This window comes from Sus scrofa, chromosome 2 (assembly GCF_000003025.6).
Source record: "Sus scrofa isolate TJ Tabasco breed Duroc chromosome 2, Sscrofa11.1, whole genome shotgun sequence".
Lineage (NCBI taxonomy): Eukaryota > Metazoa > Chordata > Mammalia > Artiodactyla > Suidae > Sus > Sus scrofa.
This window is the reverse complement of record NC_010444.4, coordinates 69853465-69866679: the sequence shown is the minus strand read 5'-3', so window position 1 is coordinate 69866679 and position 13215 is coordinate 69853465. Positions and strand designations below refer to the sequence as shown.

The window sequence follows — 13215 nt, the reverse complement described above, 5'->3', positions numbered from 1 at the left end:
ATGTTTTTGTAGTCTTACATTTAGGTCTTTAATCCATTTTGAGTTTATTTTTGTATATGGTGTTAGAGAGTGTTCTAATTTCATTCCTTTACTTGTAGCTGTTCAGTTTCCCCAGCACTTCTTATTGAAGAGACCATCTTTAATAAGTCTCATTTTAATCCTGTGTCTTGGTAAAAAAAAAAAATAAATAAAGCCCTCATGCCAACCACTGCAGGGGCTTCAATGCAGAATCCTTCAGAAAAATCAGGAGTTCCCGTTGTGGCGCAGTGGTTAACGAATCCGACTAGGAACCATGAGGTTGCGGTTTCGGTCCCTGGCCTTGCTCAGTGGGTTAACCATCCGGCGTTGCCATGAGCTGTGGTGTAGGTTTCAGACACGGCTTGGATCCTGCGTTGCTGTGGCTCTGGCACAGGCTGGCAGCTACAGCTCCGATTCGACCCCTAGCCTGGGAACCTCCATATGCTGTGGCAGCGGCCCAAGAAATAACAAAAAAAAAAAAAAAAAATCATTTGTGTATTGATAGAGCCAAGTGGTTGTGGGGTTTGTTTGTTGTGTGTTTTTGTTTTGCTTTGTTTTGTTTGCTTTTCAGGGTCACACCTGCAGCATATGGAGGTTCCCAGGCTAGGGGTCCAATCGGAAGCTACAGCTGGCAGCCTACACCACAGCCACAGCAGTGCCAGATCCGAGCCACATCTGCAACCTACACCACAGCTCACAGCAACGCTGGATCCTTAATCCACTGAGCAAGGGCAGGTATTGAACCTGCAACCTCATGATTCTTAGTTGGATTCCTTTCCGCTGTGTCACGACAGGAACCCCTGTGGGGGGTTAATCTCAGCTCCTATACTCTTTTTTCCCCCTAGATCTTCACCTGGCCAGTTCCTACTCTTCTGGATTCAGCTCAGATGATTGCTTAGACAGTCCTTCCTTGACAGCCCCCAGAATAAGAGCCCCCCGGTCAGTTCTCTGTCTCATTATCCTATTTAATATTCTTCTAGAATAATCTCGTAAAAGGTAATTTTTTGTAGATGTTTCCCCTTCTAAAATATCAGGTCCTTGGAGTTCCCTTGTGGCACAGCTGGTTAAGGATCTAGTGTTGTCACTGCTGTGGCATGGGTTCATTTGAGGGCATGGACTTCCATTCTGTTATTCACCTCAGTGTGAATGCCACATGCCCAGAACAGGACCTGGCTCACCAGGGGCACCCAATGTTTTTCCTTTTTGGCCTCCCCAAGGCATATAGAATTCCAGGGCCATCAGTCAGATCCAACATTCAGTTTCTACCTACCCTGCAGATACAGTGATGCCAGGTCCTTAACCCACTGTGCTGGGCTGGGGACTGAACCTTCGTCCCACTGATCAAGAGAAACTGCCAATCCCCTCATGCCACAGTGGGAACTCCTGAGTGTTTGTCAAATGAATGGACAAGCAGGAAATTTAGCAAAACACCAACTCAGGAGTTCCTTATGTGTTTCAGTGGTTAACAAACGCGACTAGGATCCAACAGGACTCAGATTCGATCCCTGGCCTTGCTCAGTGGGTTAAGGATCCGGTGTTGCCATGAGCTGTCGTGTAGGTCACAGATGTGGCTCAGATCCTGCGTTGCTGTGCCTGTGGCTGGCAGCTACAGCTCTGATTCAACCCCTTAGCCTGGGAACCTCCATATGCCATAGGTGTGGCCCTAAAAAGACCAAAGACAAAAAACCCAGCAGAGCTGCTCCCCAGCTGAGCATGATATCCTCCAGAGCCTGGGGCTTGTGGGAGCCTCCGGGGAAGCGTTCCCTTTCCAGATCCTTCTTAGGGGAATCTAACCCATCAATAGGTGGAGGAAGCAAGAGAACGCAGGAAGAAAGTACTTCACATTTAACCAAATACTTTATTTAAGAAATTTAACTGATCACAGTAAGACGTGTAGGCTATAAAAACATTCTTTATACAGTGGTTTAAAACCCAATACCCTCCCCACAAAGCAACCCATATATACAACCCAGACCTGATTCTCCTGAAGAGCATTGCGCACAGCACGCGAATAATCTTTGTACAGAAAGATAAGGCGTCTCAGAGACAGTTCCCCCCAATGCAGCAACCAGGGTTTGCAAAAATAAATAGATCTTTTTCATATATATAGGCAAGTAAGTGTTTCAACAAATATACAAAGTGCAAACATAACAAAAAGCCCCCACTGTCTGCATGGGGGTTATTTACATGCTTCAGAAAGAGAAAAGGCATTCACAGTCTCCTGCAGAGTGGGGCACCACGTTCCTCCGTTGTGCAATGAAAGTTAACCCCCTTAGAGGCCGTCCCCCAGCACAGGGGTTCTAAATGCCACGACATGTGTGGCAATTTCAGGAAGCATTCTTCTTTAATAGGTCCCCTCAAATGCCTGAGCCTAGAGCAAGTCTTACAGGGCGGACCAACAAGCACATTTCATCATGGACCAGCTTGTCGGGGAAGTGGATGGCTCAGGGGCACAGAAGTGGAAATGTTTGGGGGATACATAGTTGAGATCTTGACTTTGAAATCATGGTCAAGCTGCCCCTTTCCTCTGCATGCACCTCTCATTATGCCCTCGGAGAGAGGCTGGGTCTGCACCGTCATCCGCCCGGAGCCTCTCTGGCCTAGGAGCCCGTCCCAACCAGAACGGAAAGCAGTGCAAAATAATAGAATGTGGACTTTACACAGTGTATAACCCTGAACTGAAAAGTGCAAGAGGCGGGGCTGGGGTCCAGACACCCACACCCGGATGGAAGGACACAGTTAGAGGTCGGAGCTGCTTGTCTTGACGCACAAGGTAACGGGGTCTCAGGCACTTAATACATATTAAGAGCGACGAGCGGCTTGAGCTTTCCCTGGGGTTGTGGCTGGGGTTTTGGTGAATGAATGGGTCTCAGTGGGTGCAGCCCCCAAGAAGGCTAGATTCAGCCATTGCCAGAGGCCCCTCCCTGGCTTATGGAGAGGGCAAACCCAGCTTGGAAACCCTCATCTGATCCTGACCTGGGGGTAGCAGAGCAAAAGCCAACTCTGGCCGCCCCAGCAGGTTCACCAGGCAGAGGTAAACACATTCAGTCCTGAGTGTGGGGCTCGGGAACTCCCCGGGGACCCTGTGGGCATCACCTGCCCTGCTGTGTTCAGAGCCCCTAACCCTCTCCTTCTGTATCCCTCCATCCATCAGTCCCTAAGTCTCTCAGGCGGTGCATGTCAAGGGGGAGAAAAGCTCAGGCGTCCCAGCTCATCCACCTTGCTCCTCTTCTTCACATGTCAAGAAAGAAAGGAAGAAAAAAAGCCACCCTAACCCATTCCCAGCCCAGGCGCCATCAGAAGCCTGTTCTGCCTCCCAGACAATAAATATATAAAACAAAACTCTGACAGACAAGCAGATGGCACCAGGGCTGTAACCACCAACAGTGCTTTTGGCGCCTCAGTCTCAGGAAGGGTTTTGGGCAGTTCAGGGGTCCAAGGAGAAAGTGTTCTTCCTGCCGGTGAGTGGCCAGCAGCAGCTTCTGAGGTGGGACAGGGCTCAAGGCAGCAGCTCACGCCACGTCATCTTCCAGGCTGACCATCTGTCTCTGTCAACATAAGGGTAAATGCCGGAAACAATCAGTCCAACATCCAGTAAACATGGCCAGAGGCCACCTATGCCTCAATCCCTCCTGGTCCCTCGGGCCAGCCCTCATTCATCTCCCCCCTGGACCTGCACAGTCGCCTCTGCTGTGGTTTCCTGGCTCTGGAACTTGGCCCCAGCCTGTTCCCCTAACAGCTGTCAGGCGGCCCAGGTGAGCCCCCAGTTCGGGTCAAACCCCTCCCCAGCTCTGATCTCACTCCTCCCAGAGGCCTACAGTGTCCTGTTCCATCTGCCTGTCCCCTCCCACACTCTCCTCTCTCTCCCCTCCAAGCTCCTCAAATACCCCTGGCCCTTTGCACAGGCTTTGCCTTCTGCACACCATATACTCCCAGCTCAGAGAAGCCTCCCCAGCCACCAGACCCACAAACCACCCTCCGTCCCCCTTCTGACTTTCACCCTTGGACCTATGATCCCTTGACCAGACCCATAGGCAAGGTGCCGAGGGGGCCGCTCACCGAGGGGTAGGTGTAGCCGTCCTGGCTGCGGCAGATGTGGACCTCGTCTTCCGTGGTCTTCTGGTACACAGGGTTGTCGAAGTTAATGCTGTTGATGCTCTTAAGCCTCCAGTTCTTCCAGAGGAGGAAGGTTCCGAAGAAGAGGAGGATGAGCAGTGCTGTGGGGAGATGCTGCCTTCAGGCCCCAAGCCTCTTCACTTGTAAGTTTTTTCCGCATTTAAAGCAATACTCATCCCCCTGTAACACCCTCTATCAACGAGCATAAGGAATCTCTAGCTTGAAAACCACTGTGATTGCCTCGCCCCCCAAATACCCAACTACTGTCAACTCTTCCAGGTCACTTTTGTGACTCATCACACGTGAGCTAGTCCTTTTTCACAAGACTGTTCTCTACCTATGGGGCCACAACACACTCTTTGCTTTTGTCTGAACGTGAGTGGGACTGGATCCCTCTTTGCGTCATGTACAGTGGGCCTTGGAGTGGCACTCCCTGTACCCCTACCCCTACCCCAGGGATCCAGGAGACAGCCAAGGGCTCACCCAGCCCAGGTTTGTAAAAGATTCTGGCCAGAGCCGAGGGTAAGAGAGACAGGCTCTGCTGGGAAGATGCCCAGCCGGTGACACCCTTGGGCAGCCCCAAGGGAGGTGAGGATCCTGCCCAAGTCTCTCAACAGACAGCAGGCCAGCTGTTGGGCACCCAGATCACTGGTCTCTCTGATGCTGCAAAAGGATTTCCTCAGAAAAGTAAAAGTGGCCATGATGCTAACCAAGCCATGACTGACAGATGAGAGGGACAAAGAAGAACTTTCTAAATGAACTCCCTGCCAAGAGAACTGCTCACCAGCCCCCCCCCCCACCAGGGACCCTGGCCCAGCCCACTTCCCCCATGTGGCACACCCACTGTCCCACTCTGCTCACTGTCAGCTCCGAGGGGTGAGGCGGGAAATGTTTGTTTCCTTCAGGGCTGTGTCCCCAGTGCCCGGAAATGGGCTTGGTACACAGTAGGCCCTCAACTACATTTGTCCTGTGAATGAAGCTGGGAAGGAGGTTCCCAGTGATGAACAGGACACACAGTGGGGCTGCCCCATTCCTGGAGGGAAGGTGGACTGGTTTGCTGGGCGCTGGGGTCATTTTACAGGTAGCCAGGAACCAGGGGAGGGCCGGCCACAAGCTTACCAATGGGGAGGACAATGTACAGAGCACCCACGCTCTGGGGCTTCTCAGTGACTCCTCGGCCAGCAACGTCGCCCAGGGCTGCGTGGGAGAAAGGAGAAAGTGAGCCAAGAAGACACAGCAGGTGCGTGATGACCCACACAAAGGAGAACGCCTGACACTTCTTATTGTCCTCGTTTGTTTTTTTTTTTTTTTCTTTTTGGTGATACACTTGCAGCACATGGAAGTTCCCAGATTAAGGATCAAATCAGAGCCAGAGCTGCTGGCCTACACCACAGCCATGCCAGATCCAAGCCACATCTGTGACCTACACCATAGCTCAATGCAATGCAGGATCCTTAACCTACTGAGCGAGGCCAGGGATCGAACCCATATCCTCATGAATAATTAGGTTCTTAACCTGCTGAGCCACGACGGAGACTCCTCAGTGTTCTCAATTTTTTAAAGGAACTTGAGGCATCTCTCAGGTTTGAGAGGGACCAGGCTGGCTTCCAGAGGGGCCTTGATTGTTAGCCATTGGGGTTATGAGATTTAGTACAAATATAAGAGGGTGCTTTAGCCTCAATTAGAGGCCTGGGAGCAAGGCCACCAGACTCTGAGATGAAAGCCTGCAAATACATTCCCAGTGGCTGCAGAGGTCACTGGTGCGATTTTTCAACCAGCTTTTGCACTTGATGACAAGGAGCCTAGTCTGGATGGGGCAGGGGCCCCCTGATGCTCAGCAATTCCAGTGCCTGGGTTGGATCGCACCAAAGACGAGTCAACTGTCCCTGGCTAATAAGAAATAATGAGGGGAGGAACCCATATAACCAGGTATGTGCACCTGGGCTGGACAATGTGAGGGCCCATGAGAGTGAAAGTTTAAAGACCCCCAAACAGGCAGATGGGTTGGTAAGACTGCACAAGTTACATCTGGGCCACAATTATGCCAGTGCATAGTGACCGACCATCATCAGTTATCTTTAAATCTCCCTGGGCTTTAATTCTACTGGCTGTTGCATGTATGTATATGGAGTTAAATATTAAGAGTTCCCTTCGTGGCTCAGAGGTTAACAAACTGATTGGGATCCATGAGGATGCGGGTTCGATCCCAGGCCTCACTCAGAGAGTTAAGGATCCCATGGTGCCGTGAGCTGTGGTGCAGGTTGCAGATTCAGCTCACATCTGGCATGGCTGTGGCTGTGGCGTAGGCAAGCAGCTATAGTTCCTACTGGACTCCCTAGCCTGGGAACATCCATATGATGCAGGTGTGGCCGTAAAAAAGGAAAAAAAAAAAAAAGAAACTTCATGGAGTTCCCTTGTGTTTTGGCAGGTTAGGGATCTGGTGGTGTCATTGCAGCAGCTCAAGTCACTGCTGCAGCACAAGTACAGTCCCTGGCCTGGGAACTTCCACATGCCACATGGGTGGCCAAAAAGGAACTTCATAACAAAAATAACTAAGGGCAGCAGCAGTGTCTTTGAGAAATTTTTCCCTTAAAAAGACTCCTTTGCCAAATTTGAGAAGTTCAGATGGGCTCATCCGCACAATGATTTTTCAAGCAATGGTCCTTCCAACAAGAAGGGTTCTCTCAACCATGGCAGTTTCTGTTTCATCCTTATGGTTAAATAAAGGATTCAGCTACTGTGAGAATTAAAAAACATCTGAATTCTGTGCCTGTTATCTGGCCAGATTGCTTGATGCTCCATTTCTGGCGCTAGTTTAAGACCGGTCGGAGCTGCCTTTCTGGGCTGTGTACAAAATAAAAAAAAAAAAAAAAAAAAAAAAAAAAAAAAAAAAAAAAAAAAAAAAAAAAAAAAAAAAAAAAAAAAAAAACCAGGTCGGACGCCCTCTGCTGGACAAAATGGAGAACAGCAGATCTTCCACTAGTTCACTGAGCACCCTCTCTCACCTTCTTCAGCTGGGAAAGTAGATCATGACCTTGAGGGCCAACTAAGTTGAGGAGAACAAGGGACTTGGTTCAAGCACACGATTTAAAGCACCCCCCCCTTAGTAATCCAGTAACATTATAATGCATGATCATTATTATTTTTTTGGCCATGACCGAAGCATAAGTAAGTTGTTCCCAGGCCAGGGACTGAACTTGCACCACAGCAGCAACCTGAGCCCAGCAGAGGCAATGCCAGATCCTTAACCCACTGAGCCACCAGGGTACTCCCTATATTGCATTATTTTTTAAAATCAAAATTAATTCCAATACCTAATGATGAACAAAATAGCAAAATTTGTAGGAATAGAGGAAATGACTAATACAGATCCTGCCTCACTTGTTTCTGCTGAGCCACGATGGGAACTCCTGATGATTTTATTTTTTATTTTTATTTTCTTTTAATTTTTTTTTTTGTCTTTTTGTCCTTTTAGGTCTGCACCAGTGGCACATAGAGGTTCCCAGGCTAGGGGTCTAATCAGAGCTGTTGCTGCCGGCCTACGCCACAGCCATGCTAGATCCGAGCCATATCTGGGACCTACACCACATCTCACGGCAACACTGGATCCTTAACCCACTGAGCAAGTCCAGGGATCGAACCCGCAACCTCATGGTTCCTAGTAGGATTCGTTTCCACTGCGCCATGACAGGAATTTTTTTTTTTTTTGATGATTTGATTAAAAAAAAAACAAAACAAAACTGGGACGTTCCCTTTATAGCCAACCTAGTGGTTAACAAACCTGACTAGGATCCATGAAGATGTGGGTTCAATCCCTAGCCTTGCTCAGTGGGTTAAGGATCCGGCGTGGCTGTGAGCTGTGCTGTACGTCTCAGATGCAGCTTGGATCCCCATTCTGCATTGCTGGGGTGTAGTGTAGGTCAGCAGCTACAGCTACAATTTGACCCCTAGCCTGGGAACTTCCATATGCCATGGGTACAGCCCTAAAAAGCAAAAAATAAAAAAATACTGCATTAGAATATTGAGTCTTGGGCTTTTTGGTAACCCTTCCCCACTTAGATGCTGCCCCAGGAAGTGCACGATGTGCCCCACACTAGTCCTGGCTCTGTTGGGCAGATTCCTGAAAACACAGCAGTGAACAGACCTTGATCACATTTCAGACGCCTGGGCCCCTTGCTGGGGACTCTGGGATTAATAGCCACCATACCAGAGACAGTCAGCACAGCAACTAAGACTAAGAACACTGTCTCTTCACCAAGATGCTCGTGGCCTCTAAAGGGGCCCCGCCAGATGCTCATCCCAATGAACGGGTGCCAGGGTGGCCCCAGCCCTTACCATGTTGGGACATCGTCACTGACTCGGCTGTGGTGAGCTCAGAGCTGGCGGTGTGCTTTGGCCCCACAGCTGTCGAGTTGACCATGGAAGGTCCCTGGGTGGTTCCTGCAGGTTCAGTCTCTGAAAGAATAAACATTTCCTGAGTGCTCAGTTCTGCAAGCTGTGCTGCTGATTGACAAGGGCTAGGAAGCAAATGCCATGGGCCACAAAGAAATAACTGAAGACAAATGCAGTGAAAATACAAACCCACTAACATCTACATTTTTATATTACATGTTGTTTAAAGGGGAGATTCCTAGAGTTCCCACTATAGCGCAGTGGGTTAATGAGCAAGCTTATCTGTGTGGTGGTACCAGTTCAACCTACAGCTGTGGCTCTGACTCAATCCCTGACTTGGGAGACCCAGAAACTTGGATATGCTGTGGGTGCAGCCATTAAAAAAAAAAAAAAGGTTCATAAGTGGGTTTTTTTTGGGGGGGGGGCGCACCTGCAGCACATAGAGGTTCCCAGGCTAGGGGTCAAATCAGAGCTACAGCTGCCGGCCTATGCCAGAGCCACGGTAACTTGGGATCTGAACTGAGTCTGCAACCTACACAGCTCACGGCCACACCAGAGCCTTAACCCACGGAGCAAGGCCAGGGATTTCATCTTCATCCTTATGGTTCCTAGTCGGATTCGTTTCCACTGCGCCACGACAGGAACTCCCCATAAGTGTTATGGATACACTGGTCCCAAATAGAGGCTTTTTCTGAGGATGAGGAAAATCAAAAGGGAACCACCTTCTCCTTCAATGTCTGGATCTAAAACAGTCACCCCTCCAGGACAGCTGGGAAAGACTAAACTTGACACCAACAGTGAACTGAGTCCATTTACCTGCCAGGCACAGTGTTGATATGACCAGCATTTGACAAAGACCTTAGAGCAAAGCCCTTATTACCACAACGGCCTCCTGAGGCCCTGCTCTCCCATTTGACACATGAGCAAAGAGAGGTTCAGGCAGGTCCAGCTGCAGGGCTGACCCCTAAGGGTGGCAGAAGGCAGGCTAGCACCCTCACCTGTGAGACAGCTCCTCATGTCCTTGGCCAACAGCATGCCATCCGGGCAGGCACAGGTGAACTTCGGCGAGCGTGGGTTGATCTGTGGAGCTGGCAGACACAGGTACTGGCAGCCACCGTTTTGGAGGGCGGTCCTTTCACACCAGTTCACCCCTGAGGTGGAAAAGGCAGGGAGACAGGGCAAGAACGAGATCAGAAAATTTCTAGAAAATTCCAGGGCACTGGCAGTGGGGGTGACCACCCCATCTTTACCTCTCGGCTGTGTGAGGTTGTGGAAAAGGACAATGTCCTCTGGAGACAACAGGTTTTCTGCCATCAAATGTATGTCCGAGCCTGTGAGGCGGTTGGCACTGAAAATGGCTTCGTTGATTACATCTGTCCAAAATACTTTATCCTATAAGGGCGTTAAGGAAGATGACAGATCCCATCAACCATGGGGGCGTAACATGGACCACTATCTCCACATCCACACCCCGGGAGCTTAGGGTTCTCTGGGGAAAGAGCAGTGCTTGTATTGTGTAAAATACGCACAATGTAAAATTACCAGCTTAACCACTTTTAAGTGTCCAGTTCTGTGGCATAAGTATATTTACAATGTTATGACAAGTGTCACCACGATTCATCTCTAAAACGTTTTCATCTCTCCAAGTTGAAACTCTGGCCCCCTTAAACCGTAATACCCCTTCCCCTTCCCCCAGCCCCTGGTCCCCACCATCCTTTCTGTCTCTACAGATCTGACTCCTCCAGGGACGGCCTATGAATGGAAATCAGACAGTATTTGTCTTTCTGTGCCTGACTTATTTCACTTATTTTCACTTAATGGACTTGAGCATCATGTCCTCTAGGCTCATCCGTGGTATAGCAGGTTTCAGAATTTCAGAAGTTCTCAGGCCAGGGATTAAACCCACACCACAGCAGTGACCTGAGCCAGCAGTGACAACTAGGGCTCCTTAACTCCTGAGCCACCAGGAAACTGAATTTTTAAGGCTGAATAATGTTCCAATTGTGTGGGTGGACACACTGTGTTTATCCAGTCACCGTCCATTGACAGACACTTGTGTGACTTCTACCTCTTGGCTTTTGTAAATCATACCTCCTGAACACGGGTTTACAAAAACAGTTGACCCCTGAACAACACAGTAATAAATACACAATCCTGGCTTGGTTAAATCCACAGATGTAGAACTATGGATATCCATAAATCATGGATACAGATTTATACTCGGACTTTTTTTTTTTTTTTTTTTTTGCTATTTCTTGGGCCGCTCCCGCGGCATATGGAGGTTCCCAGGCTAGGGGTACAATTGGAGCTGTAGCCACTGGCCTACGCCAGAGCCACAGCAACGCGGGATCCGAGCCGCGTCTGCAGCCTACACCATAGCTCACGGCAATGTTGGATCCTTAACCCACTGAGCAAGACCAGGGACTGAACCCGCAACCTCATGGTTCCTAGTCAGATTCGTTAACCACTGCGCCACAACGGGAACGCCTATACTCGGATTTTTGACTGTGCACCCATAATCCCCACTTTGTTCCAGGGTCAACTGTACAGCAACATTCTTTAGAGTAGGAGCATTTTTTTGAGGCCAGATAAGCCTTCCTGGTCTCCGACCCCCACCCCCTCTCACAGCAGCATCCCTGGCCTATTCCAGATTCTGCCAAATGTCCCTAGGCGGCAGGACGGCCTCTGATTGAAAACTACTGCTTTAGACCTTTTAAGACCCTCTCCAGAAGAAGAAAATGGAAATCATTCCAGGGTTAAGACCTCTTCATGGTCAGGGCAGTTTTCTTACTTGGTCTTGGCTTGAACAACTGAGGCGGCATGTGGCACCGTCAGCGCATGCGCACAGACTTCTACAGCGCAGGGTGAATTCGCGCAAGCGCAGAAGGAGCTCCCGCCTGCCCCCAGCACCCACCTCAAAAATGGCCAAGGAGAAGGGGTGCGCCAGCTTCGTCTTGTCCTCCAGGACGGTCTTCCGGTTCCCCCCGTTGACATCGATGCTGGAGATGGAGTGGAGCTTGGAGTCGACCCAGTAAAGGCGGCCGCCAGAAAGATCTAGAACCCATGGCGGGGGACAAGGAGAGGTCACACAGTATGCTTGGGGGCCTTGGCACCCTGCTCCCCCAGGAGGAAGCCCCCCCAAGCCCAGCAGAGACGTGCCCAGGAAAGCACCCCCCATCCCCCTAAACCATGCAGGAGCCTGAACCGCATGCGGGTATGTGGGGGGCAAGGCAGCTCAGTTTGGGGTTATAAAAATCTCAGGGAGCCACCCAGGCCATCTCCTCTCTCCTCTGGACTGTGTCCGACCCACCAGGACACAGCCCCACCAATGTACCCAGGGTGATGCCATTGGGCCACTGGATGTCCTCCGTCACCAGCGAGTAGACGTCCACTCCGTTCAGGCCGCCCTTCTTGATCTTGGCGGGGGTTCCCCAATCAGTCCAGTACATGAAGCTGGTGCAACGGCGGGGCGGGGGACACACAGACAGACAAGAGGATGTCAGCGAGGGAGGCTCCGCCCACGCGGAAGAGACCAGGACTCCCAGTCAGTCCCAGGGACCCCCTGGATTCTTTCTGCTCTCCTGACCTTGCTGACCCCAGGGCCCACAACATGGGGAGACCCTGCAGGATTATAGGGGTTTGGAGAACGAAAGGAGGTTTTCATTCCAGTGTGAGGACTGGGGCTCTGGAATCCACACTCTGAATACTACTTTCTGAGGGATTTTATAAATACTTAATTTTCTGTAATTTTTCAGGCTTTTGAACTATATGTAGGAGTTCCTGCTGTGGCACAATGGGATTGACTGCGTATTGGGAGCCCTGGGACGCAGGTCCCACCCCCCCCCCCCCCCCGACCTGACACAGTGGCTTAAGGATCTCTCTGGCATTGCTGCACCTGCCACCTAGGTCACAACCAGGACTCCTATCTGATCCCTGGCCGGGGAAGTCCATACACTGCCAGGAGGCCAGAAAAGAAAAAAACAAAGACAAAAACTATATGTCTGTATCATAAAATTTTTTTGGCTGCACCTGTGGCATGTAGAAGTTCCCAAGCTAGGGGTCAGATTGGAGCTACAGCTGTCAGCCTACACCACAGCCACAGCAGATCTGAGCTTAGTCTGTGACTTACACCACAGCTCACGACAGTGCCGGATACTTAACCCACTGTGCAAGGCCGGGGATCAAACCCACATCCTCCTGGATACTAGTTAGGTTCTTAACCTGCTAAGCCTCAATGGGAACTCCTGGCCCTGTTCTTTTCTGACAGCTTGAGAATGCAGGGGCTAGGGGCAACCCCCACCCTACTCAGTCTGGTCCACTCCAGCATAAACGTCCCCCCTTCCATAGCCCTTAACCCGTCATGAACCACTGCCCATGTCCTCGTGCACCCAGCCCTGGGAACACTCACCCATGGACAGGGTCCACCACAATGGCCCGTGGCTTGGAGCCTTTCTCTTGGAAGAGAGTCTTCCTCTTCACGCCCTTGGTGTCAGCCACGGAGACAGTGCCCAGGATGGAGTCAGTCCAGTATATGTTGCTGTGGATCCAGTCCACCGCCAGCCCATCGGGGGCCTGGAGATCTTCGCCAATAATGGTGTCATAGGAGGAAAAGCTGGGGGCCCTGTTGATCTGGGTACTGGGGGAGGAGGAGGAGGACAGCGTCAACTCCAGGGGCCCTGAGACAATTGG

At 50.5% G+C, this 13215-nt stretch overlaps 1 protein-coding gene across 5 annotated transcripts in view; it reads right to left on the bottom strand.

The window, feature by feature from the left end:
- LDLR (low density lipoprotein receptor) overlaps positions 1857-13215 on the bottom strand; it is a 36476-nt gene continuing 25117 nt past the window's right edge. For 2 of the 5 annotated variants that reach the window (XM_021080457.1, XM_021080449.1), the window contains exons 10-18: positions 12935-13162; positions 11861-11979; positions 11441-11580; positions 9777-9918; positions 9525-9677; positions 8470-8589; positions 5254-5331; positions 4078-4235; positions 1857-3566 (exon numbers count right to left, since the gene is read on the bottom strand). In XM_021080457.1, coding sequence (XP_020936116.1) covers positions 3531-3566; positions 4078-4235; positions 5254-5331; positions 8470-8589; positions 9525-9677; positions 9777-9918; positions 11441-11580; positions 11861-11979; positions 12935-13162 — 1174 coding nt within the window. In that variant the 3' untranslated portion in view covers positions 1857-3530. 5 annotated transcript variants of the gene reach the window in all.